Source organism: Zootoca vivipara, chromosome 14 (assembly GCF_963506605.1).
Source record: "Zootoca vivipara chromosome 14, rZooViv1.1, whole genome shotgun sequence".
In the NCBI taxonomy this organism is placed as follows: domain Eukaryota; kingdom Metazoa; phylum Chordata; class Lepidosauria; order Squamata; family Lacertidae; genus Zootoca; species Zootoca vivipara.
In genome coordinates, this window is record NC_083289.1 from 43,835,467 (window position 1) to 43,860,904 (window position 25,438).

At 46.0% G+C, this 25,438-nt stretch overlaps 1 protein-coding gene across 3 annotated transcripts in view; it reads right to left on the reverse strand.

Annotated features, from left to right (window-relative positions):
• Positions 1–622: 622 nt before the first annotated feature.
• LOC118092947 (radial spoke head 10 homolog B-like) overlaps positions 623–25,438 on the reverse strand; it is a 35,206-nt gene continuing 10,390 nt past the window's right edge. For all 3 annotated transcript variants that reach the window (XM_060282897.1, XM_060282895.1, XM_060282896.1), the window contains 15 exons: positions 24,209–24,329; positions 21,625–21,801; positions 21,201–21,342; positions 19,247–19,368; positions 17,774–17,963; positions 16,996–17,104; positions 15,432–15,511; positions 15,152–15,300; positions 13,695–13,802; positions 12,175–12,351; positions 8,127–8,252; positions 6,316–6,406; positions 4,931–5,050; positions 2,255–2,453; positions 623–1,450 (listed from right to left, as the gene is read on the reverse strand). In XM_060282897.1, the coding sequence (XP_060138880.1) occupies positions 1,234–1,450; positions 2,255–2,453; positions 4,931–5,050; positions 6,316–6,406; positions 8,127–8,252; positions 12,175–12,351; positions 13,695–13,802; positions 15,152–15,300; positions 15,432–15,511; positions 16,996–17,104; positions 17,774–17,963; positions 19,247–19,368; positions 21,201–21,342; positions 21,625–21,801; positions 24,209–24,329 (2,128 nt within the window). In that variant the 3' untranslated portion in view covers positions 623–1,233. The remainder of the gene's footprint in view (positions 1,451–2,254; positions 2,454–4,930; positions 5,051–6,315; positions 6,407–8,126; positions 8,253–12,174; positions 12,352–13,694; positions 13,803–15,151; positions 15,301–15,431; positions 15,512–16,995; positions 17,105–17,773; positions 17,964–19,246; positions 19,369–21,200; positions 21,343–21,624; positions 21,802–24,208; positions 24,330–25,438) is intronic.

A 25,438-nucleotide genomic window follows, 5' to 3' on the forward strand; every position in this document is an offset into this window, starting at 1 on the left:
TGATTAACGTGGGGAAAGGCAACATGGTAAACAGATTTAGATGTTTCAGTTTAGATCAGAGCTTTCTGCTGAATGAGGATGTTTTTGCAATGCCTTAAACCAGGCCTGAACTGCAAAGTTGAATGGCAGGCCTCAACCATGAAGTGCTTCACAGCCCCCAGTTACTATTGTTCCGGGCAAGTACCCGGTAGCAGCAGCAACAGAAATCTAACCCTCTTTTGGGGTGCCAGATACATATACTGCAGTTGGCTTGGAGGAGGGAAGAATGATGTGATGCACTCTAATCTTGCCTATTCTGACAGATGGTTCTGTCCAGGGTCTTGGGGGAAAGGGGGCTTCACATCACTCCATACCTGATAGAACCTGGGACCTTCTGCCTTCAAAGCATGTCTTCCGCCACTGAGCTGTGCTCCCCTGAAAAATTGAGTTGCCTTGAATTTAATGACTTTACTGACCCCTTACTGCTTTGTGGTCCTACGTCAAAGGAGCAGTTTGTGCAACAGAAATGCCAGATAGCGAACAAGTTTTTGCCGCGAAGGTGTTTCTTCCCAGATTACCATTCTGCAAACCCTGCTTCTATCTCTCATCTCAAGGTCCTTGTCTTCTATACCTTTTCTCTCTTCCATGGAAACAGATATTCAGGATAGCCAAGTTGTGTGAAATAACAACACATACCCTTTATTTTATTTTAATCTATATACATTGGTTCTACTGAAGTTACAGAAAGCATCGTAAACATCCCATTCTTGAATCAGAGCTAAAATAAACATCTCTATTTTAACAGTGTTGAACTTTTTTTATTAAAAAATGGAGTGGTGTGAGATATTTAAAGTGTGATCTCACCCCTGCACATTTCACTTGGAAATACTGTAAGTGGAAATCCCATTTCTTTCATATATTTTTTCCTAGCTGACCCTACCTGGGCATTACACCAGCAGTTTGGATACTTGCAATTCTATGCCTGTCTCCTTGCAAGCAAGTCCTCTTGACTTATAGTCTCATGTAACTCCACAGTATTGCAACCAAATGAAAGAAAGACTGCTTAAAGCGGTTGTGTTTGAAAGTTCTTTGGAAAAACCTGGCAGCGTCTGGAATTGTCCGTGTGTGGTTTTCTTCACAAAGTTGCTCGGTTTTATTGCTCCGATATTTATTACTCCTGTAATCCAAAGCTAACATGAATTGCAGCATTTGGATTCCGCATGCCTCAGTACAATAACCTGATATACTGTCATTTTATGCCTTCTTCTTCTTCTTCCCACCTTCTTTAGTCTTGGTGCTTGGCGGCGCCTGTGGTGAAACAGGGGATTCTTCCTTTGGCGAAGCCTGCAGCTGTATCGATGCTTCCTCCATCTCTCTGCACAAACTTTCCTCCAGCTCCAGAGCTGCTTGTGCTGCTGCGGCAGCTTCTTCTACCTTTCTGGCTTCTTCTGCCTCCCTCATAGCATTAAGCCTGCGGCCAGAGAAGTTAGGGAATCAGATTATCTTAAACCAAAAAAGTCACAACACAGTTCAGAACATGTGAGCCACGAAACAACAAATCCACAAATGGCACCCGTATAAATGGCAGAACTATATCAATAAGCTATCCCTTATCGAAACAGCCAGCTTCATGCTCAGATGCAAACTTTGCTTAATCATATCAGCCTAAGCAAGGGAAGTAAATTATCCCCTAGTGAAGAAAATGAACTCTTTTGCTAAAAGATGACCAGTGGTACTTGCCGTTGTCTTCTTGATTTGAGCATTTTGAGCTTAAGGGTCAAACCTGGAAGTGGCATGGATAAGTATGTTCTTTCAAGTTTCTTATTTTTCCAGCTACCCTGTTCACTTTGCTTCCTTAGCTCCATAGATATATTTCATTAAAAAATCAAGGCTCACTACAGCTACTTCTAATGCTAAGGCACAGTTAGCCATGTACGTCAACATGTAATCTCAATCTGGCATAATAGAAGGCAGACAATAGCAATGAAGGCCCGGTATTGCCAGCATGTCTCTAATGAAAACAGCCGGGCCATCTAGCAAAGCACCCTGTTTTATGGTGGGATAGCTCAGTTGGTAGAGCACGTGACTCTTAATATCAGGGTCATTGGTCCGAGCCCCACATTGGGCAACAGATTCCTGCATTGCAGGGGTTGGACTAGATGACCCTCATGGTCCCTTCCAACTCTATGATTCTATGGCTACATGTGGCAAGGCTCCTGCCAAATTTGGGAGCAGGTTAGAAGCCATGGCCCAGAAGCAAAAGCTGAAAACTCACTTTGCTTCTTCTTCAGCTTCTTGGATTTTCTTCAGCACAAGGAATTCAGCGTGCCGGATCCTGTTGTCTATAATGGTTTCTTTCACGACTTCCAAGTGTTTGTAGCCGGAAAAGAATTTGTTGACAAAAAAGATGTATATCTGGCTCATCCATAAATCAAGTTTGGCCTTCTGTTCGTTCTTTGCCTTTTCGAGGTCATCTGCAAGATGGCGGGGTGGAGGGGATGGGAAATAAACGGAGTTTTAGTTGTAGGGCAGAGGGCGGCCAGCGAAGCGCCCTCCAGTTATGTGTGATGCCTACAACTGCCATCACCCCTGGCTATTGGCTGTGCTGGCTAAGGATGATGCGGCAGAGCACCCCCTTTGGCCAACCCCTGTTGGAGGGGAAAGACTATAATAGCTTTGTAGCAGGACACACGCTTAGGATGCAGAAGATCCTATGTGGTCCCATCCAGGGGTGGAGGAAGGGGGGGCAGTGGAAGTGGGCCGCCCCGGGTGCCCTCACTGAGGGGGTGACATTTGGCGCTCCGCCCGCCCGCAACTCCCAAGTCTACCCCGGGCCGTCGGGGAAAGGGGCGGAACTGCGTCGCCTTGCCGGCGCCCTTCCCCCTTCCCCTCTTCATTTTGGCAGCTCGGGGGAGGCTTGGGAGTCGCGGACGGGCAGCATACCATTGCCACCTGCTCCCCGGCTGCTTCCGAGGGGGGGGAGCCTCCCCCGAGCTGTCAAAAGGAAGAGAGAAGAAAGGAAGGTTGCTGGCAAAGCACCATGGCTCCATCGTCGTCGTCCCTGCCCAGGAAGCAGCCCACCATGGGTGGCTTGCTCCACCCCCCTGAACAGCTCACCCCCTGGGACAATCGCCGCGGGCGGCTCTCTCCTGGGACGCTGGCCCCGCCCCTGGGTGCACAGCATGTGTGCCGCTCCGGGTGCCGGAGTAGCTAGCTCCGCCTCTGGCCCCATCTCCAGTTAGGAAAGATCAGGTAGGAAGTGAGTAGGCAGGGCCAGAATTAAAAGTGGGCTGAGCAACAAATGTGAATTTTACCTTTTGCATGGTAAGCTAGTTCCTTTCCATCCTCCGCCCAGGCAAGCGAGCAGCATTATCAGAGCCCAGGGAACCATTCCTCGGCGTAGGCAGGAGGGGGCAGTTGCTCCCCCTAGAAGCAGGGCCGCTGGCCAGCCTGCCCTGCTGCCCCCCGCCGCCCAGTGCCGTCTCCCTTCTCCCTTGCTGGCTGTGGGGCGGGCGGAGGGAAATCCAGCCAAACGCTTTGCGTGGCTCTGGGGCTTTCCCTCCACCCGCCCCACAGCCAGCCGGCTAGAAGGGACGTCTCCCTTCTCCCTTGCTGGCTATGGGGCGGGCGGAGGGAAAGCCAGCCAAACGCTTTGCGCGGCTCTGGGGCTTTCCTTCCACCCACCCCACAGCCAGCCCGCCCAGATGTCTCCCTTCTCCCTTGCTGGCTGTGGGGCGGCTTTCCCTCCACCCACCCCGGCAATCGCGGAGGAGGAGGAGGGGATCGGAGCAGCCCGATTTCAGGCTGATCCTGGCGCCCCCTCGCCCCTGAACGACCATGGCTTTCCTTGCCCCACTGTGGCCCCTCCCCCTGTGCCTTGGCCCCGCCCATTGCCCATTGCCCCCCCTAATTTTGATCCTGGCTACGCCCCTGGATCCATTCGAACCAGACAAAAGCACCCAAGGAGGGTGCACAGACCTGACATTTTGCAACCATGCTTTCTTCTAAGGAACCTTCATTTGAATGGTGGTGGGGTGGTGGTTGTGGGGATTGTTATTTTGCTATTTTGAAAAAATCAGTAACATTGCCTTTTCTTCTTTTTTTTAAAGGAGGGTGCAAAGCAGGGGTAGTGAGGGGTGTATCTCATGAGGTGTATGGCCCCGGGGAGAGTCCTGGGGGGCAAAGAAAAATGCATAGAGGGCTGTATTTAGACCCTGGGCCAAAGGCTCCCCATCTGTGCAATATTATTGGCTTATGGCTTATGGTTTGCAATCCACTGCAAAATTCAAGCACGCTTCGTTTGGGACTTAGCTGTGGGGCCGGGGCAACAGTCGACTGTCCTATTGTGAAAGCCTTCGAAAAAGGAAGGGGCAAGTGATTGTGTTCCAGCCTGGTGTTCTTTTACTGCCCTCTTGTGACAGGAGGAAATCTTACAGGGATGTGTACTCAAATACTGCAGCTCAGGGTGACCCTTCCAAAAAGCAGCACCTCTAGTTAGATTAGATAGAGAAGGGAATGCTTTTCAAATAAATAAAGGCCAACTTCTCGTGGATGCCAACACAATCCAGAAGTAAAGAAACAAAACACCCAGAAAAAAGGAAAACAAAGAAATATACTAAAAGGGCAACATCTTTACCTTCCCCAATGGTTAAACGTGAAAGCAAACAAAATAAATCCTAAGAAAGTTTTTGGGAAACTGCATTCTCCTTATGAAATTGTGTGTATGTGTGTGTGCCAAACATCATCATCATCATCATCATTTATTTATTTATTTATACCCCGCCCATCCAATAGAAAAATAAAACACAATAATCGATTAAACATCAAAAGCCAATAATAATATTATATATATACATATTTTAATAACAACTCCAAAAATGATTCTTTACATTGATAAAAAGATGATCCATACCTGATAGCTTGCTATCGGAAAAAGGTCTAGTTTTCTCACCTGCTAATTCCTTCATGTGAGCGCTAAGAATTGAATCTTGTCCTGCTTCCGCGCTTGATAGAGACTGAGCTGCACTTTCTTCATTCTCTTCCACGATAGCAGAGAAGGAGACACTAATGGCTGAAAGGAAAGGAAAGCATCTGCTATATATTTTGGAAAGTCATTTGTCTCTTTGTCTGTTCTCCATGCATTTCGGACACCTCTTAAGTTACCACAACCGAATTTTGCACTATAGTTCTTGAGATTAAGGAGCGAGTTTTTGTCTGTGTTTAGATACTACAACCGGATGCCCTTTTGAATCAAGGTGGTGGTGGGCTGAGCCATTCTGAACTGCACTGCCTTTAAATGCTGGTTACAGGTAGGTAGCCGTGTTGGTCTGGCGTAGTCGAAACAAAATTAAATTTTATTTTTATTTTTAGATACTTCTGCTTCAGTGTATCTGAAGAAGTGTGCATGCACACGAAAGCTCATACCTATGACAAACTTAGTTGGTCTCTAAGGTGCTGCTGGAAGGAATTTTTTTATTTTGTTTTAAACGCTGGTGTTGAAACTGCACCGAAATGTTTGGTTTATTCATCACCCATAGAACTCGGCGCGGTTCTCAACATAAAGACACAAGATGAAAATACAAAAAAATGAAATAACAACAGGAACAAACAAACAAAAAACTACATGGGCCAATAACACACCCACACCCCTGTGCCACAAACACATTTAAAACGTTGTTGTTGTTTAGTCGTTTAGTCGTGTCCGACTCTTCATGACCCCATGGACCAGAGCACGCCAGGCACTCCTGTCTTCCACTGCCTCCCGCAGTTTGGTCAGACTGGTCAGACTCTTGCTCGTAGCTTTGAGAACACTGTCCAACCATCTCGTTTAAAACATTACAGGATGTTAAACTGTCAAAAGCCTAGTTGAACCACATTAATTTCAACGCCAGTTTTTCCCTCAGCAAGAAAAGAGCCTGTAAAACCATGGCCGTCTTAAGCTTATCTGGCGCCGTGGTGCACGGATCCTTCCGGGGGGCCCCACCCCCACCCCCATGTTTCCCTCCGGGCTGGCAGCAGCTTGCTTGCTTCCCGGCCGACCGGCTGGCTGGTCCGTCCCTGCCTCCGCCTGCGCACACCCGCGGAGCGCCCAGGTGGCGAGGGAAAGTGGATCTCGCGCTCGCGGCCGAGTGACTGAGGGGATTCCTGCGGCCGAGGGAGAGGCGGAGGAGGAGGAGGAGCCATAGGGCTTAGTGGCTCATTGCGCCTCGCCAATGCTGGGGCGCCCCTGAGAGGCCAGCGCCCTGGCACAACGAGCCACTAGCCCCTATGGGAAAGACGCCTCTGTGTACAACAACAAGGCTCAGATTGGAAGGACCAGAATTTCTAAGGACCCACCCTGAGGAGAGACCCTTTTTTCTTTACTGGGAGATTTTGAACCGTGCCGGGATCCTTTGCCCTCTTTTCCTCCATCCTTGCCTTTTCCTTTCTGTGGTAATGAGAAAAGAGATAATAAAAAATGAGTTGCTGAGTTAGGAGATTGTGTTATTTTCAAAATCTGGTACCGTAACTAAGATAAAACATAAAGCAAAAATAAATATATGCCCAGATGAGGTTGTTCAAAAACGAGTTCATGGCAAAGACTCAAAAGAACAGTGTTGATGTTCTTTACTCTTCCATTTATTTGTTTAACAAAACTGAAACACTGCTTGACTGTAAAAAAATAAATAAATAAAAGACAACATCTAAGCGGTTTACAAAAACATTACATAAAATTATTCTTAAAAAGTTAACCGAGTATTTAGAAATATCCAGAAGTTGATTTAAAATCAACAGTAGCTAAAAAGAAATGAAATGCATGTAGCTTCTACCTGTCTGAATAGGCTTCCCTAAAGAAAAATGTTTTAAGCAGCACTGAAAAGATTACAGCAAAGGTCCTCTGCCCGGTGTCAAGAGGCAGGGAGTTCCAAAGTGTAGGTGGTGCCACACTGAGGTCATGCCCACAACAAGATTCTGTCTGGAAATTGCTTTTGTGCATGTGCCCAAGTGGGAGGGATAAGAGGTAAACTAACATTGACTGGGAACCAAATCTCAATGCGCCTCAAGTCCAGGCCTAACTGCCAGAACTTCCTACGGCACCCACAGAAAGTCTTGGTAAATATCCCCTCAAAAATCCACATTACCCCATTCTTCCTGCTCGATACCTGTTTGCACCAGCTCGGCCTACATTGAAAATGGCCTCTTCCATATGCCCACATTTCACTGGGCCCCAGGTCTAAACAATTGCCCTTGCATCTACTCTGACCAGAAGAAAGAGTGCAGAGTGCTTTCTCTACGGCTGAGCACGGTGAAGTATTCTATAACTGCCTCCCCAGCTTGAAAGGGGGTATAATAGGGGGTTGTGCCCACACCATGTTGTGTCCCTGTTTCTTTTTCTGCTCTTTTGGGTGTGGTAGTCGTTTTTGTGTTATGTCACGCAACCTCGGTGGCCATTTTGTGACTGGCGCCCACAGCACTCCAAAGGTGCGCAGTGGCCCCAAACGGTTGGTGATCGCCTGCTTCCATCACATGATCATCAGACAACCTACAAGAAAGCAAGTAGCAGTAGCAACATAATAAACAGATAAACAGAATGACAGGCAATTCAACTGCCACAATGCCCAGGAACAGGCACCCCCAAACTGCGGACCTCCCGATGTTTTGGCCTACAACTCCCATGATCCCTAGCTAACAAGACCAGTGGTCGGGGAAGTTGGGAATTGTAGCCCAAAACATCTGGAGGGCCAAAGTTTGGGGTTGCCTGCCCAAGAACCTCCGAAATAACTGTCTTCACCATCATTTGGGAAACTAAAGAGAGGCATGTAGGCGGGCCTTCCAAGGAAGAGACTTGTAGAGTCAGGGGGGCAACCACTGAAAAGGCCCTTTCCTGGGAAAGTGGCTTTAGACCAGGCATCCCCAAACTGCGGCCCTCCAGATGTTTTGGCCTACAACTCCCATGATCCCTAGTTAACAGGACCAGTGGTCGGGGGAGATGGGAATTGTAGTCCAAAACACCTGGAAGGCCGAAGTTTGGGGATGCCTGCTTTAGACTAAGTCAGACAGCAGATCTCTGTGATTTCAAGCAAGAATCTCTCCAAGTCCTTCCTGGAGATGCCGGGGATTGAACCTGGGACCTTGAAACAGCCATTATGCTTCATCAGCCCACTGACCTCAGACTTCTTTCCCTTGCCAACATCCACAAAATGCACGATCTTGCTTGTGGAAGCCTTGACGTGCTGGATTTCTGTGGTCTCCGTGCTTGTTTCGCCACTGCTTATACTTCTGGTTTGAATGGACTGATAATTTTTAAAGAATAGAAGAAAATAAGAGCAATACTGTAGTTAGTTGGAGGTGCTATATGGGGGGGAAATAAAAGACACTTGCACACACACACACACACACACACACACACACACACACACACACAGAAAACACCCCTCTGAACTCCAGTTAGAGGTATTGTGCCTTACAGATATGCAAGCGCATAGGTCTAGATCAAGGACTCAGCTACATTGGCAAAGAAAAAGCACTTTATGTGTGTGTTGTTTATGCATTTTAACACAGTGGCACCAGATGGCGCTGTGGAGTTCCATTTTTGCTAACCTGATTTCTCATACAAAGTTTACAAACGCGTTTAACTGAAACGCTTCTTTGATGTGTCTAGATCCAGCCCAAGACATTCATTTCTGAGCGTGGTCACATCCACACCATACTTTTAAAGCAAATGGCTTCCCCCAAAGAATTGTGGCAACTGTAGTTTGATAAGTGTGCAGTGAACTGTGGCTCTGTGAGAGTTGAACTATAGTTCCCAGGAGAACCTATTAGCTTTAAATGTGCTTTAAATGAATGGTGCTGATGTGGCCTTTCTCCATCAAGCCCAGCATTGCCTAGAAGTATAATAGAATTACAGAGCTGGGACCATGAGGGTCATCTAGTCCAACCCCCTGCAATGAATGAATCTTTGGCCCAAGGTGGGGCTCAAACCCACGACCCTGAGGTTAAGAGCCTCATGCTCTACTGACTGAGCTTCCAGGTTGACAGGCAGAAGTATTTCCCGTCACCTGATTTTTTTAAAAATCTGAACCTGTGACATCTATATATATATGAATGTAAAAGGGGCATGTGGGTGGGTGTCCACTTTTCGCCAAAACCGCTTGACCGATAGCACTCAAATTTTGACACAACATCACATGCAGATGTCCAAAGGATCACAGAAAGTTACCTAAGACAGATGTCACACCTGTGCCTGGTAAAAAAAACCAAAACCCCTGTTCCAGAAGGCACCGCTCAGCCAAAAGTGCATGCTGGGAAATAGAACGGAGAAGCTGACAGTTCCTTTTCCAAGGGTGGGGGCCAAGGTATGGAGATACAGGGGGAGGGGCCAACACTCCCCGAGGACAACAGAGGGAAGGGTATCCTACCGAATCACAGGGATGAGCCGGGGGGTTGCGGGAAGGAGGGGACAGGATAGTTCACGGTGGGACCACTCACAGGGATGAGCCGGGGGTGGGGGGAGGAGGGGCCGGGATACGTCATGGATCAGGACAGGGTGGGGGGGAATCACAGGAATAAGCCACCGCAACGTGTGGCCGGGTCAACTAGTTCTACATAAAAATCCAGTGTCCTATCACTGAGTTGTTGTTTAGTCGTTTAGTCGTGTCCGACTCTTCGTGACCCCATGGACCATAGCACGCCAGGCACTCCTGTCTTGCACTGCCTCCCGCAGTTTGGTCAAACTCATGTTCATAGCTTCGAGAACACTGTCCAACTATCTCGTCCTCTGTCTTCCCCTTCTCCTAGTGCCCTCAATCTTTCCCAACATCAGGGTCTTTTCCAAGGATTCTTCTCTTCTCATGAGGTGGCCAAAGTATTGGAGCCTCAGCTTCACGACCTGTCCTTCCAGGGAGCACTCAGGGCTGATTTCCTTCAGAATGGATAGGTTTGATCTTCTTGCAGTCCATGGGACTCTCAAGAGTCTCCTCCAGCACCATAATTCAAAAGCATCAATTCTTCGGCGATCAGCCTTCTTTATGGTCCAGCTCTCACTTCCATACATCACTACTGGGAAAACCATAGCTTTAACTATACGGACCTTTGTAGGCAAGGTGATTGATGTCTCTGCTTTTTAAGATGCTGTCTAGGTTTGTCATTGCTTTTCTCCCAAGAAGCAGGCGTCTTTTAATTTCGTGACTGCTGTCACCATCTGCAGTGATCAAGGAGCCCAAGAAAGTAAAACAGTCGCTTTTTAAAAATTAGGACCCTTATGATGTTGCCCCTGTCCTTTGCCCCCACAATGGGCTCATTCCATGAGTCCTTGTGTTCTGTGGCAGAGGAAACTTGCACTGGCCTCGTGTGAACAGATCCCCCGCCCCCCGTTCTCCAGGGCAGCGGTCAGTGCCATTTGGTGTTTATTGATATCGTAGTTCCTCAGAACGGCTAGTGCTTTGGCCCCCAGGAGTCTTACCATCAGAGGAAAATAGGAAGCCCCCTTACCCCTAAAAGCAAGCCACCGGTCAGTCTAAGCTCAGTGTTAACCCTACCCCTGAGCTGCCAGCAACTTCTAACCCTAAGGCCCAGAGAAGTCAAAACAAGATGGTGTCCATGAATACAGCCTAAAACTCCTTTTTGTTCCCAGAAGATGTTGAGTAGTAGAATTCACATAAGGGCACTGTTGATGTTGGCATCTGTCTGTCTCAGGAGACAATGGAATAGTGCGCCTTGGGGGTGAGGTCAAGCTGCTGGAAGGCTGCAGCGCCTGCTGTGGCCGTAGAGACCGATACAGGAGAGACATGTTTTGTTGCAGCTTGGTCAGATGAAGGTGTCCAGTTCTGTTGCCGCAGATGCACCTTGGCGGTTCTTCTCTCTGCGGTCTTCCCAGTGGTCATTTCTCCTATTGTGCACTGCTATGGATACATGGCTTGACTGCCTGTCTCCAGGCACTGCAGTCGTCCGCGAGGGATTCCCACATGGCAGAGCTGATGTTGCCAGCCTTCGTGTCATGTTTGCAGACATCTCTGAAATGCAGAGCAGGCCTGCCAATTGGCCTGGTGCCAGAAGCCAGCTCCCCGTAGAGCACATCCTTGGGGATACTACCACCTTCCATTCTGTGGACAGGACCAAGCCAGCATAGATGTCACTGAGACAGGAGTGCAAATCTGCTGGGAAAGTGGGCTTGAGAGAACACATCATTGTTGGGAATTCTGCCTGGCCATGTGATGCCCCAAATCCTCCTGATGTGGAAGGCATTGAGGCGTTGCTCCTGATGGTTGTAAGGGGCCAACATACCCTGTCAAACCTGCCCCCCTCTTTGAAGATCCTAAGTTTGCTTGATATATCTGGCTTCCGTTCCAGAAAGTGCCCAAAACTCCATTTGGGAGGCCAGCAACCCTCGTGAAAAGCTGCTGCTGCTGCATGTAACTCATCCCTTACCTGTAGCGACGAGAGTCAATGTACACTTGGGCAAAAAAAATGAAAGGCACGAATACAGGATGGGTGACACCTGGCTTGAGAGCAGTACATGTGAAAAGGATCTAGAAGTCCTGGTAGACAACAAACTTGACATGAGTCAGCAGTGTGATGCAGCAGCTAAAAAAGCCAATGCAATTCTGGGCTGCATCAATAGGAGTATAGCATCTAGATCAAGGGAAGTAATAGTACCACTGTATTCTGCTCTGGTCAGACCTCACCTGGAGTACTGTGTCCAGTTCTGGGCACCACAGTTCAAGAAGGATACTGACAAGCTGGAACGTGTCCAGAAGAGGGCAACCAAAATGGTCAAAGGCCAGGAAACGATGCCTTATGAGGAACGGCTTAGGGAGCTGGGTATGTTTAGCCTGGAGAAGAGAAGGTTAAGGGGTGATATGATAGCCATGTTCAAATATATAAAAGGATGTCATATAGAGGAGGGAGAAAGGTTGTTTTCTGCTGCTCCAGAGAAGCGGACATGGAGCAATGGATTCAAACTACAAGAAAGAACATTCCACCTAAACATTAGAAAGAACTTCCTGACAGTAAGAGCTGTTCAGCAGTGGAATTTGCTACCAAGAAGTGTGGTGGAGTCTCCTTCTTTGGAGGTCTTTAAGCAGAGGCTTGACAGGCATATGTCAAGAATGCTTTGATGGTGTTTCCTGCTCGGCAGGGGGTTGGACTGAATGGCCCTTGTGGTCTCTTCCAACTCTACGATTCTATGATTCTAATGTTTACACTCGGAGAACTAACCTGACCAGAGGAAATGTCCTGAGCCAAAGGAGGCCCTGCAGCCGGGTCTATGAACTCATCTGTTCTGTAGGTACTTGTTGAACGACTGGCTTCTTCTGCTTGCTGTTTCAGCATCTCATCGGTGACGTACAACAGGGCACAGTCTAGCAGAGCTTCAAAAAACTCAAGGAAAACAAGCTGTAGCACAACAAAGGAAGACAAGCACAAGTCACTGTTAATTGACAAGATCAAGGGGTCCTCTGGGAAACCTTTTTTATTGATGATTTACGAGTCATGCCCACTTTCAGTACCGTTTGTACCTGCAAAAGTTTTGGAATGGACATGTTGCTTCTTTTTCAACCAGTGCAGGTCTTTCCTGCTGAAACCCAATTACTTTTGAGACCGCAATTGTGCTGGTTTATTTTTGTCCTTCTTCTGTTACACTACGGCCCCTCCAGATAGCAATAATTTGGCTGCACTGGAGAAGCGCTGCAGAACAAGCTAAATCGGAATAACTAATGCACCAAGAACATGTGGCAAAATATTCCTGGAGGGGGGTCCTAACTAGGGATTTGTGGCAGGGCTGAGCTGCAAGCAGCTGTCAGAGAGGAGCCAGGTCAGCAATTGTGTTAGGCGTTCGTACCAGGAGTCAGCGCTGAGGAACACGCCAAAACACACCAGAGGTAGGACAATCATTGCTGCTCAGGGACGCAGGACCAGGGGACCAGGAAATTCTTCATAGCCCTTTCCAACCTAGGAGGGTCCAATGAGAAGCCTGGATGGGTGGGGCCAATCTGGAGTCTGAGACTACTTGACTGTGGGTTCCAGTAATGGACCTCCAAGAGGTCTCACATCACTAAGTTATTGCTTGTTGTCAGTTCTAACAATTAATTGAGGAAGGGGGCTAGTTTGTGTCAGAATAGGACAGAGCCCCCAATCCTGCAATACTGTTTGCAGGATGCAAAATACAGTGGGGGCAGGTTTAGGGGCAAGGCGGTCTCAGGGGTCAGCAAACTTTTACAGCAGGGGACCGGTCCACTGTCCCTCAGACCTTGTGGGGGGTTGGACTATATTTTGAAGAAAAACAAAGAATGAATGAATGAATTCCTATGCCCCACAAATAACCCAGAGATGCATTTTAAATAAAAGGACACTTTCTACTCATGTAAAAACATGCTGATTCCCAGACCGTCCGCAGGCCGGATTGAGAAGGCAATTGGGCCGGATCCGGCACCCAGGCAATGATGCGTGGTGGGCAGTTGTTGCTGGCCGGATCATGGAACAGACGGTAGGAAAAAGCAAATGAGGCAGTTTAATTTCAGTCGCCCAAAGTCCCACTTGGAGTGGCTCAGCTCTGCGTTAGAATCGTATATGACTCACCATATTGATTAATTAGCAAAAGCTCTTTTCTTCTTAAACAAAGTTCCTTCTGGGCAGTCCAAGCCCCAACCAGCTGCTGAAGTGGGTTGGCTCTTTTCAGTGCAGCTGCAGAAATTTACACCCAGACCATATTTCCCCGCACTTTCCCTAAATACATATACCTCATGTTCTAAGTTAGTGTCATCTCCATCACGCACGCAAGGGCTGTCTTTGGCCAGTATATTCACAATTTTGGTTGCGGTTAATTGCTTGCTTACGAGTCTTAAATCCTGGAGATTTAAGCAACAACAACAACAAAAATGGTTAGTGTTACCCAAATTTCTCAATCCTCATTTGGCATGTGCTGCTACCTAGTTCATGTTCTCCCAAATGATACAGTACATGGGGCAAGTTTTTCAGTGTTGTTCTCCAGCTAAGTAATGTGTTAAAAATGCAAAAGCTATGATAAGCTGTAAAACAATGAGGTTGAATCCTGACAAGACAGAAGTACTGTTTTGGGGGGACAGGGGGCGGGCAGGTGTGGAGGACTCCCTGGTCCTGAATGGGGTAACTGTGCCCCTGAAGGACCAGGTGCGCAGCCTGGGAGTCATTTTGGACTCACAGCTGTCCATGGAGGCGCAGGTCAATTCTGTGTCCATGGCAGCTGTCTATCAGCTCCATCTGATACGCAGGCTGAGACCCTACCTGCCCGCGGACTGTCTCGCCAGAGTGGTGCATGCTCTGGTTATCTCCCGCTTGGACTACTGCAATGCGCTCTACGTGGGGCTACCTTTGAAGGTGACCCGGAAACTGCAATTAATTCAGAATGCGGCAGCTAGACTGGTGACTGGGAGTGGCCGCAGAGACCACATAACACCGGTCCTAAGAGACCTACATTGGCTCCCAGTATGTTTCTGAGCACAATTCAAAGTGTTGGTGCTGACCTTTAAAGCCCTAAGCAGCCTCGGTCCTGTATACCTGAAGGAGTGTCTCCACCCCCATCGTTCTGCCCGGACACTGAGATCCAGCACCGAGGGCCTTCTGGCGGTTCCCTCACTGCGAGAAGCAAAGCTACAGGGAACCAGGGAGAGGGCCTTTTCGGTAGTGGCGCCCGCCCTGTGGAACGCCATCCCATCGGAGGTCAGGGAGATGAACAACTACCTGACATTTAGAAAACACGTAAAGGCAGCCCTGTTTAGGGAAGTTTTTAATCTGTGATATTTTAATGTATTTTGGTGTTTATTGGAAGCCGCCCAGAGTGGCAGGGGAAACCCAGCCAGATGGGCGGGGTATAAATAATAAATAATAATAAAAGTAAATACGAAGGCATATATTTGTGAAAGCATGTCGAAATGCATTATGTTAGGTTAAATATGCTTTTTGAAAATGTGTATATTAGGCCGCCATTGCATACAAAAACAGCAAAAATTGTATACAATTGCATAGTATGAGAAATTTGTGCTAAAATGTTGATACATTTTCATGAGGGCTTTTTAAATAAATAACAAATAACAAACTGATGTGGAAATGCAGAGAATTTCAGGAAGTCAGGAAAAATGAGAACCTGAGGTGAACCAACACTGACAGATAACATCCGTCGCTAACAAGACCCGAAATAAATCCTTGAGATGGTGATTACTTTCAGCATCCAGAGGAAGTGCCTCATCTTCATGGTCGGTTCATACGGAGCAACAGGATTTGGTCGACAAAAGGCCCTGAATATCTCCCAACACTTGTCAATGTAATTGATTGCGTAGACTGTTTGTTGCCGTTCGCTGAACAAGATGCCTGCAGAGGCGAGCGGTGGGGTGGGGGTGGGGAGCCAGAGGATGAAATTAGGCCCAAACATCTGTGTGTAAATGACTGAGAAATCTGGGGGAAATGTAGGAAACCAAAATAAACAAAAATGCATAGCCCACCTTTTATTTGGCAGGCGTTAGGACAGATATTCTTGACCATCAACTTGCAGAAGCACTTGAAGAGGCGGGGGCTCGTATTGCTGGAGGTAAAACAGGAATCTGATATAGCAGTCACTACTGCGACATGCGGAGCAAACAGGTTTCAGAAATTCAGATGAGATTGCATTTTAGAGTTATGTGTTGTAGGGCTACAGTTTTTCCACCAGCTAATTGGTTTGGTTAATTTTTATTTTTTTTAAACTATGTTGACTATTCGTGGATCCAAGAACAATTTTTTTAAAAAAAACCATCCCTCCCTAACCCAGAAGATGGTGAAGGGAGGGGTTTGCCAATTGTATTATTGAGCTAAATCTGATCATATAGTTGCATTGTATAAGTCTGATTGTATGGCTTAGCCCCCCCCCCCCATATCCCTGGGATGTCTTGCTTAAAATGCTTTTTTCTTTGCCTCTCTCTGTGTGCCAAAGGGTAATGTAAGCAAGACAGAATGCCCTGCTAAGCTATCAAGGCCGGATGACTGTCTTGTCTGATGCTAGCAGTCTGACGCAAAGAGCAGGCAAGATAGATAGGAATTCAAGCCCCCACTCGAGGATGCTACCGGGGTAGCATGAGTCAGCATATGTTTATGCACAGGACAGGACACGGGTCTTCCTTATATGTACTTGTGACCCCCTTGCGTGCGCACATTTACAGAGGAGGGGGAAGGAGCCCAAGTGTATAAGAAGCTTTGCAAATTTGTGTTTCTTTACTCTAGTCGTGAAGCTTGATCACCAAGAGTCTCTTAAATTTAAGAATTAAATTCTTTCTCTGAACTCAACCTTCGGTGTCTTGTTGACTGTCTCTGTCCCTGCCTGGGCGCAACTTAAGGACCCTTATCAGCTAATAAGGCTACAATGGGAGTTAGGCATTGCATCCAAAGTACCGGTAACATCCAAACAACATTATAAGTTCCTGTCATGGTCAACCATTTATATAGAAGGCAGCCAAGGGTTTACATTAAGCAAAAGGTTTTATAATGTCCCTTGTCTTCATTTTAAGAAACACATATAATAAAACCATACCAGTCAGTTTCAAAAGAGTCTTTGTGCTTCAAACCTTGTGCCCATTTTACTTTATTATTATATATTATATTATTATATATATATTTATATATATTATTTTGTGTGTCTCTGTGTGTACATGTTATATATTGGAATAATCAAATTAATCATTTAAAAAACTGAATTGAACATTCATCCCAATTTGCTTGTGCAGTGTTTGTACATCTTCCCACTAATTATTTGCTCAATCAACACTTTTCAATGCAATCACCTGTCACTTTCCAAAATTCTAGAAGTCTATTTTTTCAGAAGTAGGGTTTTTTGTTTTTTTTACCTATGGCAACACAGCACTTTAATCCACTTTAACTGCACAAATCTAATTATCCAATATACACTTGAACCCCTCCAGCAACCTACTGACAGTCTGGAGGTGCCTTGCGTTGAGATTTTAAACGGGTGACTTTTCAGCAAACTATTCTCAGGTTCGGTGCTACCTTAGCTGATGAACTGGACAAGCCACTTACTCAAACTCTTTATGATAGATGTGGAATGACAAATAGATGAGATATGTCAAAAACATTCGGAGTAGCAAAGTCTCATATGGAGAGTGAATCTCTTCAAGTAATGTTTTATCTGAAAAACAAACAAAACACTGTACTGCATACAATGAGCAATGCAGAGGTAGAGTTCTAACTTGGGTTCTTTCTGCTTTTTAGATCAACTTGTTTTTCATTCCTGACTTTGATTGAAAACCTTGGTGTGTATTTTATGTTTTGTGTAATTAAAAAATTTTTTAAAGGTAAAGACATTCTTAAAACTGACTTATATCATGCACGTAAAACAGTTATATCCCTTCCATCCAGTATGGATTACCGGCTACAATAACTGAACAGTAGCAAGAGAACTGTACCAAAAGTTAAGTTATAATATTAGGCTCTCCCCACACAGTGGTGGCTTGTGCCCACTGGGAATGATAGGGCAGAAGCAAGCAAGTGAAGTCAGAGCCAATGACAGGCAGGATCCAACCCCCTGATTGGGACATGTGGGGTGACTGTGTGTGTGTGTGTGTGTGTGTGTACACACGCAAACCTAAGGCTTTGCTTAAACTTGTGGAGGCTCTTCCATTTACCGCCACGCCATGATTTAGTGACACGTGTGAACTGAGCCAATCATTGCAACTTCAACGCAAAGCATTGGATTCATTAAGTTGCAAACAGGCTATTTACCGTACCCACGTTTACTGATTGCTGCTCTGCCACTACTAAAATAACATGGACAATCTATTATATTAGGAATGCAAACCGTTCAGGATCCTATCCATATCGGCAAGCGTAAGGTTGCAGTGGTGGAATCTGCAGTCCTTTAGAAATCGCCAGAACTGAAGCTTCGTCATCAGGAAGGTGTTATCCAGAGAATGGTCGTATCCTAAGCTGCTGTAGAAGGTGTAGATTCGCCTCAGTTCTGAGATATATCTCAACACAGCAAACTCTGTCTGGAGACATAGAAAATCGGTAATCAAGAAGTATAAGTACCATATATTCTGGCGTATAAGATGACTGGGCGTATAAGACGACCCCCAACTATTCCAGTTAAAATATAGAGTTTGGGATATACTCGCTGTATAAGAAATACGACCCGGTGTATAAGATGACCCCCGACTTTTGAGAAGATTGTCCTGGGTTAAAAAGTAGTCTTATACGCAGGAAGTATTTTGTTGTATTAAATAAGCTAGATATGTGCAATAAAATACGTTTGTACTTATATACCTTTTATTTATTAATATTTGCCAGTCTGATTTATTAATGAAGCTCTTTGGAAATAAGTGTTTTTCTACGCATTAATTGTGTCTGTGTATTATTATTATTATTATTATTATTATTATTATTATTATTATTATTCCTTTTGTATTCTACCTTGAAAACTCTATGATCAGTAACAATAATTAAGACTAAAGGAGGACTTCAATGATGTGCTACATTGAATTTTTCATCAGCTTAGGAATTTCAGTCTGCCAGACCGAATCGACTCCTGCTCCAGTGTGCTGTTCTGGGGGGGGTTTCCTGACCCCATGCAGAGATAATTTTAAGGCGTATTGGGGGGGATGGAGGAAAAGCCATATTGCACAAGCAGAGGTCCTTGTGCATCGTTTCCACCAACATGGCTGGTGGGTGAATCCTGCCCAGATATTAAGAGATGGATGGACTGACAGAGAGGTTGAAGGTTTACATTTCCAACACTGCATGAAGGGAAGACTCACACCTTCTATACCAGGCACGTCCAACTCCCAAGAGACTGCATTCTACTCACAGTACTGTATAATAATACTGCCTGTGACCTACCCATTGTCATTGACAGGCAAAGTTGTTGAACTTTTCTTAGGGGAGCCAAAGTTGTTGGGGTTTTTTTTGGGGGGGGGATCACTAAGGATCATACGATCGACCATGATTGACCATGGACATCCCGCAATCAACCAGTAGATCACCATTGACCTGTTGGACATGCCTGTTCTATACAACCTGGTATCAGTTTATTGATTTTGTTAAGGCAATCAAATACGGTTTTCACCCTCCATCGACTCATGGAACCTTATGGAGAGACGCTTTCATTCCAGTGCCTTTTTTGGTAGGTCTAAAAACTACAACCATCAGCCTCTGTTTTTCTTTCTTTTCTGAACAACTGCCAAGCTCTATTTTTCTTGTATGGGTATGTTTTGTTCCTTGAAATTAAAAATCATTTTTTTAAAAAAAAATAAATCATAAATGTAAAGCCATTTACCTGTTTGATTTCTTCCTCCCTGTTTTCTTCTGGAAATATAGCCAACAAGGTTGATATATCTATTTCTATATTCGTTCCCACTGCAGATGTACTATCTGGGCCATCGACAACTTTGATACTCTCTTCGCAACGGGGCAGGCGGTGGGAGGAAAGAAATCAAACTGATAATTATTTGTTACAAAAATTTAAAGAGCAACATCGGCACAAGCAGACCTGAGGACCCTGCTGGACACCTGGTGGCTGAATCAGGCTGCAATCCTAACCTCATTTACCTGGGAGCAAGCCCCATTGAATTCAATAGGACTGAGCAGATATGGTTAGGATTGTGCTTTTCAAAAATGTATAGAGCAAGTACAAATACCTACTGGAAATGTAAAGAAAAAGAAGGTACCTTTTACTATATGTGGTGGCCGTGTAATGTAATAAAAATCTTTCGGGAGATGATATACAGTGGTACCTCGGTTTATGAACACAATTGGTTCCGGAAGTCTGTTCATAAACTGAAGCGTTCATAAACTGAAGCGAACTTTCCCATTGAAAGTAATGGAAAGTGAATTAATCCGTTCCAGACGGTCCGCGGAGTAAGCATTCATAAACTGAAGCAAACTTTCCTATTGAAAGTAATGGAAAGTGGATTAATCCGTTCCAGACGGGTCCACGGAGTACTTAAACTGAAGCGTTCATAAACTGAAGCATGGGTGTAATTGGTTCCGGAAGTCTGTTCATAAACTGAAGCGTTCATAAACTGAAGCAAACTTTCCCATTGAAAGTAATGGAAAATGAATTAATCCGTTCCAGATGGGTCCGCGGCGTTCATAAACCGAAAATTCATAAACCGAGGTGTTCATAAACCGAGGTTCCACTGTATAATGAAATGGGGGGGGGTGTTTAAAATAACATTTCTTTGAAAACCAGAAGCTTTTTTATTAGGAATTATAGGTATCAAGATTCCAAAGGGTAAGAAAAAACTATTTATGTATGTTATTAGCCCAATCCTGACCATTGAAGAACGGCAAACCAAGTTGATGAATTATGCTGAAATGGCAAAAACTAACTGGGAAGCTCAGGAACCAAGAGGATAAGAATTTTCAAAAAGAATGGGGGGAAATTTACAATTTATTGAAGAGACCATTGTAAGCAAATGGAAACATGAGCAGGATTTTAATCTCTCTTGTAAAGTAAAAAAAACTATGGATAAACTAGACGGGCAAAAATGTGGAGAACAGATTGATTTGCAGTTGTAAAGGTTGAAATTAGGACCCATGGGGGGGGGGAGTCTTGAGATTCAGAGAAATCTCTTTATATGGATTTGTAATTGATTTTGTTGTAAATTTATATTTGTAAAATCAAATAAAATTTACTTTAAAAAGAAAGAAAAAGGATTGCGCTATTAACCTTTCTCGAGTCCATGTTGTGTTGCCTGTGTTCACCAGTGACTTGTGGTCAGTGGACTAGGGGGACAAGGCCAGTCCCCTAAATGTTCCCCTAGCACCTCCTTCCTAAAGCCCGGGAAGCTTCTGTCCGGCTTAGGGAGGGAGGTGCGATGCTCACGCCTGCAACATCCCCCGTAATCGCCCTCGTAAGCTGGCACCTCTGTCCCTAACCATTCCCCTAAGAAAAAATCCACCACACGACACTGGCGTCTGCCATAATTCCACCCCACACATGCAATACGGAAATCCTCACCAAAAATGTGCATTTCTAAACATATTCACCCTCATAAAATACATTTTTTAATGTATTTTAACTCCAGCTGCCCTCACTTTAGTCCAGGTGCAAGGGGCCTTTAGTCCTTTAGACGTTGCTGAACTACAGCTCCTATCATTCATGGCCGTTGGCCATGCTTACTGGGGCTGTGGGGAGTTGCAGTCCAGCAACTTCTTGGAGGGTCCAAGGTGCTACACACCCAAATCAGCGAATTCATTTCCCGCCACACACACTTCAAGCTCCTCACCATTGCCAAAGGGACACGTCGTCCGAATTCCACTCAGATCTTGGTTATTCATGATGTCAATTTGAAAAGATGGATATTCTGCCATATGGTCATCTATAAACTCGCCTTCATAAACACGGCCATTCTTGAACACAAGCTTACCCTGAAGGGGGAAAAGGGTCGGGAAATTATGTCCCCAATGGCAGAGATTAAAAAACAACAACAGGCCAACTACACACCAGTTAGCATCATTGTAGGCAAGATTCTGTGGGCCACACTGAATTGCAACAGAATGCTGGGAACTAGCTATTGATGGGTAGATATAGTGGTTTTGCAAATGCTCTAATTAAAACTTTATTCTGCAGCATCACTTGTTTTTACAGCTCCAGTGAGCAGGCTGAGGTTTCATGCCATGTTTTTGAGCTTTCCATACACCAAATCTTACCATGCCTTGCTTCTTATTGTAAACCCACTGCCCATCATACATTGCTCCACTGGCAAAGAAGAACTTCCCATGTCCATGGCGGTCCCCACTGACAAAATCTCCCACGTATTCATTCCTTAGGGGGTATTGTGATCCGGGTATTCTCTTCAGGTACCAAGTGTGGGTACCATAGCCGTGCTGAAAAAAAGATTTTAAAAAAACCAACTCTCAGCGAGTGCACTAGAGTTAGGTAAACAACACCAAGGTGCATTGTGGGACAGGTTATTTGTTGCATTGCAACATTGCTTCAAGAAAGCCTTTGGTTGAAGTAATGACAGCCCAACTTCCCAAGAGGCATCTGTTTAACCAGAGAATATGGTAGAACTTGGATGAGGAACCTCAAGATGCCGTTGGACTCCAAATCCCATCAGCCCAAGCCAACATGGCCAATGGTCCATGGATGATTGGAGCTGGGGTCAAAGACCACCAGGAAAGCCAGAAGTGGCCCATCCCTGATTTAGAGTGTGTCAGTTAGGAGCTTTCCTGGTTTCTGTAAAATTCCACTTAAGAAAGATGGCTGCTCTCCATATAGACCAGGGTTTTCCAAACTTGGGTCTCCAGCTGTTTTTGAACCACAACTCCCATCATTTCTAGCTAGCAGGACCAGTGGTCAGGGATGATGGGAACTGTAGTCCAAAAACAAATGGAGACCCAAGTTTGGGAAACCCTGATATATGGACCATGCATAAGTCACACTTCTAAAAGCGGGGTACAATTTAGTCCTATTTTGACAGCCTATGATCCTTGCAAAATTATTAGCCATGGTGATCATCCGTGTAACAAGTAGCTTTCACAAATAATAATAATAATAATAACTCTGGGCGGCTTCCAAAAAAACAGAAATTCTAAAATACAGAAATCCATCAGACATTAAAAGCTTCCCTAAACAGGGCTGCCTTGAGATGCCTTCTAAAGGTCTGGTAATTGTTCTCTTTGACCTCTAGTGGGAGGGCATTCCACAGGGTGGGTGCCACTACCGAGAAGGCCCTCTGCCTGGTTCCCTGTAACTTGGCTTCTCGTAATGAGGGAACCGCCAGAAGGCCCTCGGAGCTGGACCTCAGTGTCCGGGCAGAACGATGGGGGTGGAGACGCTCCTTCAGGTATACCGGACCGAGGCCGTTTAGGGCTTTAAAGGTCAACACCAACACTTTGAATTGTGCTCGGAAACGTACTGGGAGCCAATGTAGGTCTTTTAGGACCAGTGTTATGTGATCTCGGCGGCCGCTCCCAGTCACCAGTCTAGCTGCTGCATTCTGGATTAGTTGTAGCTTCCGGGTCACCTTCAAAGGTAGCCCCACGTAGAGCGCATTGCAGTAGTCCAAGCGAGAGATAACTAGAGCATGCACCACTCTGGAGAGACAGTCAGCGGGCAGGTAGGGACTCAGCCTGCGTACCAGATGGAGCTGATAAACAGCTGCCCTGGACACGGAGTTGACCTGTGCCTCCATGGACAGCTGTGAGTCTAAAATGACTCCCAGGCTGCGCACCTGGTCTTTCAGGGGCACAGTTACCCCATTCAGGACCAGAGAGTCCTCCACACCCGCCCGCCTCCTGTCCCCCACAAACAGTACTTCTGTCTTGTCAGGATTCAATCTCAATCTGTTAGCCGCCATCCATCCTCCAACCGCCTCCAAGCACTCACACAGGACCTTCACCGCCTTCACTGGTTCTGATTTAAAAGAGAGGTAGAGCTGGGTATCATCAGCATACTGATGGACACCCAGCCCAAACCCCCTGATGATCTCTCCCAGCGGCTGCATATAGATGTTAAAAAGCATGGGGGAGAGGACAGAACCCTGAGGCACCCCACAAGTGAGAGCCCAGGGGTCTGAACACTCATCCCCCACCACCACTTTCTGAACACGGCCCAGGAGGAAGGAGTGGAACCACTGCATGACAGTGCCCCCAGCTCCCAAGCCCTCTAGACGGTCCAGAAGGATGTTATGGTCGATGGTGTCAAAAGCCGCTGAGAGATCCAGCAGAACAAGGAAACAGCTCTTACCTTTGTCCCTAGCCCGCCGGAGATCATCGACCAGTGCGACCAAGGCAGTTTCAGTCCCATGATGAGGCCTGAATCCTGACTGGAAGGGATCCAAATGGTCTGCTTCTTCCAGGCGTGCCTGGAGTTGTTCCGCAAGCACTCGCTCAATCACCTTGCCCAAGAATGGAAGATTTGAGACTGGGCGATAGTTGGCCATATTGGCCGGATCTAAAGATGGTTTTTTAAGAAGCGGTTTAATAACCGCCTCTTTCAGCAGGTCTGGGAAGGCTCCCTCATGGAGAGAAGCATTTACCAACCCGCGAAGCCCAAATATGTTAATGAGAGCTTTACTTCTATCGCCAGTTGCTGTATCGGGAGGTAATTGGGTGTTAGAAGAAGGAGATGGATCTCCTACCCCTCCACACTGCAGGCTAATGGAAATTGCCCTCCCACAGAGAGGATTTAAAAAACAAAACCCTGATGTGGCTGCAAGTCACACAATTAATCTAAAGTTTACTTGAGTCCTATCTGGACCACTTTAACACCCAAGCTGTTCAGCCCTACCTGTATGCCATTAACCCACTGCCCGGTATATTCCTGATTTGTCGTGAGCCACCGCATCCTCCCTTCTCCATGACGCATGTCCCTCTCCCACTGGCCTTCATAGATATTCCCAGATTTATAACTATGAAGGGAAAAAACGAACAAGGAAAGCAAAGTGAGTGGCAATTCCAACGAATAGGTGGCTAATACCCCAGAGGACAGGATCACACTTCAAAATGACCTTAACAGATTAGACAACTGGGCCAAAGCAAACAAGATGAATTTTAACAAGGAGAAATGTAAAGTACTACACTGGGGGGGGGAATTGAAAGGCACAAATACAGGATGGATGACACCTGGCTTGAGAGCAGTACATGTGAAAAGGATCTAGGAGTCCTGATAGACCACAAACTTGACATGAGTCAACAGTGTGATGCAGCAGCTAAAAAAGCCAATGCAATTCTGGGCTGCATCAATAGGAGTATAGCATCTAGATCAAGGGAAGTAATAGTACCACTGTATTCTGCTCTGGTCAGACCTCACCTGGAGTACTGTGTCCAGTTCTGGGCACCACAGTTCAAGAAGGATACTGACAAGCTGGAACGTGTCCAGAAGAGGGCAACCAAAATGGTCAAAGGCCTGGAAACGATGCCTTATGAGGATCGGCTTAGGGAGCTGGGTATGTTTAGCCTGGAGAAGAGAAGGTTAAGGGGTGATATGATAGACATGTTCAAATATATAAAAGGATGTCATATAGAGGAGGGAGAAAGGTTGTTTTCTGCTGCTCCAGAGAAGCGGACACGGAGCAATGGATTCAAACTACAGTACAAGAAAGAAGATTCCACCTAAACATTAGGAAGAACTTCCTGACAGTAAGAGCTGTTTGGCAGTGGAATTTGCTACCAAGGAGTGTGGTGGAGTCTCCTTCTTTGGAGGTCTTTAAGCAGAGGCTTGACTGGCATATGCCAAGAATGCTTTGATGGTGTTTCCTGCTTGGCAGGGGGTTGGACTGGAGGGTCCTTGTAGTCTCTTCCAGCTCTATGATTCTATGAATATTGTTTTAAAATAGACTGACATTTCATAAAGTCGCGATGCAAAGTCATTTCCCCAAGATGTGATGCAGCTACTACCGGTAGCAGATGGCTGTAAAGGGGGGAAAGAGAAAATTACGGTGGAGGAGAAGTATATTACCCATAAAAGCTGAACGGAACCTCCATGTTTATAGGAATGTACCTTGGAAGGTGACTAGAT